A 4615-nucleotide genomic window follows, 5' to 3' on the forward strand; every position below is an offset into this window, starting at 1 on the left:
AGTCATTGATGAGCCTCCTGTACTGTGTGTACTGTGTGTACTGTGTGTACTTAGTGTACTGTGTGTACTGTGTGTACTGTACCTGTAAAGACTCTGAGTAAACACTACACCTCGTGCCCTTCTACTCCTCAGGGAGCGATATGCTGCAGACCAGCAGGCTAATCTTAGCGATGCTCCACCATTTATGCCTTCTTATACTTAAGTAGATATAATAATTTATACATGTTGTGTTTCCTGCAATACAACACACGTCTGCTGACAGGAGGTGCTGCTGCGGGGGGGGCTTGGCGTGCTCTGGGTGACGGCGCTCGGCAGCAGACCGCTCCGTCACCAGACAGCAGCTATTAGCGCTCTGCCTCCGCCCTGCAGGGATGTTCCAGCTCTCATCAGCCAGTAATGAGGAGAGGGAGAGTGGGGGGGGGGGTCATGTCTTTGCTGCTGGTCCACTCACCATCAATAATATATACTCGGAGATCTCTCCCAGATTAAAAGGTTGTTTTCACTGCACAGCCTCGGTTTACACGGATCTACGAGGTCCCGATGCAGAGAATGTTTATCCTGGAGACTGAAGATCCAGTTGGTCCAAGCAAACAGCTGCAGTCGATTAACTAAGAGACGTTCAACCCTGATGAGAAAGATGCTAAATAATATAAGACACCAGCTGTATCTGCTAACGTGCTTCGGTACAAACGTTCAGACGCAGGAAGGAAACGAGAGGTGAGATACATGACGATCAGGAAATGTAACATCTGTCGCTGGAAGAGGTTTTAAAAGGGAAAAAACATTTACTGTTATTCATGAAACTTCAGGCTTAGAGAAGATTGTAAATTAGACGGATGACACGTCTCCACTTCCACCTTCACCAACTTGTATATCATCATTAAAACCAAACTTATTAGAAACATAAACATATGAACAAACATCAGTGTGACAAACTACCTAAAATGACAGAAACCATGTCCCATCCGCTAACATGGAGCACAGGTTTATGCAGCCGGCCACCAGGGGGAGCTGTCATGTCGTCCATCTTTAAGATCTGACTTAAATTGAGAAATAAATGTGGTTTTGGTTTAATATTTGAATATTTGATATTTGAATCTCATGATTTGAATCAGCATTTATTTTCAATTTATTAAAATTGTTGACCGGTTGAATAATGCTTCCTATTAAATGTGTTTACTCATACAAATGAGTAAATAGATGTTATCTTAAGTCAGAATTTTGATTGTTTTCCAAAAGATTAATGATAGACAATGATGATGATAATATACAAGGTACGTTTCTGGGATTAATATGCAGCAAACAGAGAAAACTTCCCAAAAAGCTTGAGACATAATGAATTCTATATTGATTAATTCGTTTTTTTTGTCATGTGACGAGCTCGGCCAATAGGACGGTGTTTTGGTACCAGACTGATATGAGGAGCTTCTCTGATCTCTGAACCTCCAGCGATGACTCACAGCTTCTAGTCACGGCTCGGCTGAGAGGTGTGGAGAGGGGAGAGGAAGGTTCAGGTGTGTGTGTCTGTGTGTGTGTGTGTGGTTGTGTGTGCGCTGGGGTTGATTTTCATTAAGAAGCTTTTGATTTGGGTCAGGCCATCATCATTCTTACCTTTATTAAATATGCAGTGTTTGAGGCATGGGATAACTTTTCAGAAGTGTCATGGCTGCCGTGCCTAAACTTTTCCTTCATGTTTCCTCGTGTTCCTTCTTCCTTCCTTCATCTCCTGTGCTCCCTTGTCCATCTTCTTCCTTATTAGGGCCCGAGCACCGAATGGTGAGAGGCCCTATTGAAACTGTAAGGATTATTATTATTTTTCTCCCGACAAAAGGATGGACTTTTTGAGAGCTTCAACGTGATCAAAAAGTTTCTAAACTTTGTAGTAAATTAGAAAGTGGTGAAAATGTACGTATTCTCTGGTATTTTAGATGGGCGTGGCAAAATGGCTCAACAGCGCCCCCTGCAACCCAGCCCCTAGGTTTCAACATAACCGATTTTCACCAAAATCGGGACACGGGTGTATCGTGACTAATCATGAAAAAAGTCACGAGGAGAATTATGAAAAAACGCAACAGGAAGCCCGCCATTTGGATTTAGTGGCCATTTTGGCCTTTTTGGCGATTTTTACTTTTATGTACTTGTCCCAGGGCTTTCATCAGATCAACTTCAAATTCAGATGAGTGTCATCACAACAAGTTGGAGATAAAAACTGACTCAATTTTTCGTCACACAGTGTGACCGTGGCGTGGCGTCAAAGTTTGATTACACGCCATCAAAACATGAGCTTCTGTATCTCTGGCATATTTGGTCCAATCAAGTCCAAACTAGACACATAAGACAAGAGTCGCGACCTGATGACATCTACAAAGGAATCACGACTTAAAATCACAGCGCCACCTGCTGGCTACAGGAAGTGACATGTTTTATACTTTGATGAACTGCCTTTAAACCAACTGTTTAAAGGCAACCGCCGTTAAACAGAAGCAGAGATCTGCTTCTGTTCAGAGGAAGTGAATCTGTTCTACAGTCTCTGGCAGCAGATGAAATGGAGCAGCAAGAAAATCAACTGGACAGAGAAAGATTCTGCTGTTCGATCTGTGTGGATCTACTGAAGGATCCGGTGACTACTGGCTGTGGACACAGCTACTGTAAGAGCTGTATTAACACCCACTGGGACAATGAGGAGGAGAGAGGAAGCTACAGCTGTCCTCAGTGTAGCCAGTCCTTCACCCCGAGGCCTGTCCTGGAGACAAACACCATGTTAGCTGCTTCACTGGAGGAGCTGAAGAAGACTGGACTCCAAGCTGCTCCTGCTGATCACTGCTATGCTGGACCTGAAGATGTGGCCTGTGATGTCTGCACTGGGAGAAAACTGAAAGCTCTCAAGTCCTGTTTGAATTGTTTGGCCTCTTATTGTGAAAAACACCTCCAGCCTCATCTTCAGTCAGCTGCATTGAAGAAGCACAAGCTGGTGGAGCCATTGGAGAATCTCCAGGAGAACATCTGCTCTCTTCACGACGAGGTGATGAAGATGTTCTGCCGCACTGATCAGCAGTGTATCTGTGATCTCTGCTCTGTGGAGGAACATAAAGACCACGACACAGTGTCAGCTGCAGCAGAAAGGACTGAGAGGCAGAGAGAGCTCGGGCTGAGGAGACAAACAATCCACCAGAGAGTCCAGGACACAGAGAAGGACGTGAAGCTGCTTCAACAGGAGGAGGAGGCCATAAATGGCTCTGCTGATAAAGCAGTGAAGCACAGTGAGAAGATCTTCACTGAGCTGAGCCGCCTGCTGGACAAAAGAAGCTCTGATGTGAAGCAGCAGATCAGATCCCAGCAGGAAACTGAAGTGAGTCGAGTCAGAGAGCTTCAGGAGAGACTGGAGCAGGAGATCACTGAGCTGAAGAGGAAAGACCATGAACTGAAGCAGCTCTCAGACACAGAGGATCACAACCAGCATCTACACAACTACCCCTCACTGTCACCACTCAGTGAATCTACACACTCATCCAGCATCAGGATTCGTCCTCTAAGGTACTTTGAGGACGTGAGAACAGCTGTGTCCCAGGTCAGAGGTCGACTACAGGACATTCTGAGTGAGACAGGGACAAAGATTTTACATATTGTGTCTCGAGTGGATGTTTTACTGCAAGAACCAGAGCCAGAGACCAGAGCTGACTTCTTAGAGTATTCACAGGAAATCACACTGGATCCAAACACAGCACACAGAGGTCTGTTATTATCTGAAGGAAACAGAAAAGTAACATGTATGAATGGAGGTCAGTCTTATTCTGAACACCCAGACAGATTCACTGATTGCCTTCAGGTCCTCAGTAGAGAGAGTCTGACTGGACGTTGTTACTGGGAGGTGAAGATGAACATGGGGTGGTGGGGAGAAGTTCATGTAGCAGTCACATACAAGAATATCAGAAGAGCAGGATACTCACATGAATGTAAATTTGGATGCAATGATAAATCGTGTTCATTATTTTTTAATGGATCCAGATATAACTTTTATTACAACAACATCGACACTCCAGTGTCAGGTCCTGTTTCCTCCAGAGTAGGAGTGTACCTGGATCACAGTGCAGGTATTCTGTCCTTCTACAGCGTCTCTGACACGTCTCTGACTCTCCTCCGCAGATTCCAGACCACATTCACTCAGCCTCTCTATGCTGGAGTTAGGGTTCATCATCATGGATCCACAGCTGAGTTCTGTAAACTCAAATAGACTCGAGTCATTAAAATCAGTGATTTAGATTCTGTGTGTAAATCTTTAACTTCTTTTTTCTCCATGTTTGTTGATCAAAGTTCGTCATGGTGACGTTTCTGATCCGCACAGAGATCAGCTGTCAATCAAACACTGACCTTCCTTTATCACACATATTTAGTTCTCACTTTGTTAAGAGAGAAATCTATAATCACACTGACATGAATGTGTTTGAAAGAACCGAGCACCGAGCGGTGGGGGGCCCTATTGTATTTAGAAGGACTTGCATTTCCATTTTGGGCTTTTTCAGGGAAAATCGCTGTAACTTCGGTGTTCGAGGTTCAACCCCCCTCAAACTACATGTGTGTAGCAACAGCTGTGATGTACGCGGCATTCTACCCACGA

The 4615-nt window shown here is 44.6% G+C and overlaps 1 protein-coding gene across 1 annotated transcript; it reads left to right on the forward strand.

Annotated features, from left to right (window-relative positions):
* The first annotated feature begins 2545 nt into the window (after positions 1–2545).
* Positions 2546–4231, forward strand: LOC133028344 (tripartite motif-containing protein 16-like). The gene has a single exon (XM_061095540.1). The coding sequence runs from the start codon at positions 2546–2548 to the stop codon at positions 4229–4231; it is 1686 nt and encodes a 561-aa protein (XP_060951523.1).
* The last annotated feature ends 384 nt before the right edge of the window (positions 4232–4615 follow it).

This window comes from Limanda limanda, chromosome 21 (genome assembly GCF_963576545.1).
Source record: "Limanda limanda chromosome 21, fLimLim1.1, whole genome shotgun sequence".
Classification (NCBI taxonomy): Eukaryota; Metazoa; Chordata; class Actinopteri; order Pleuronectiformes; family Pleuronectidae; genus Limanda; species Limanda limanda.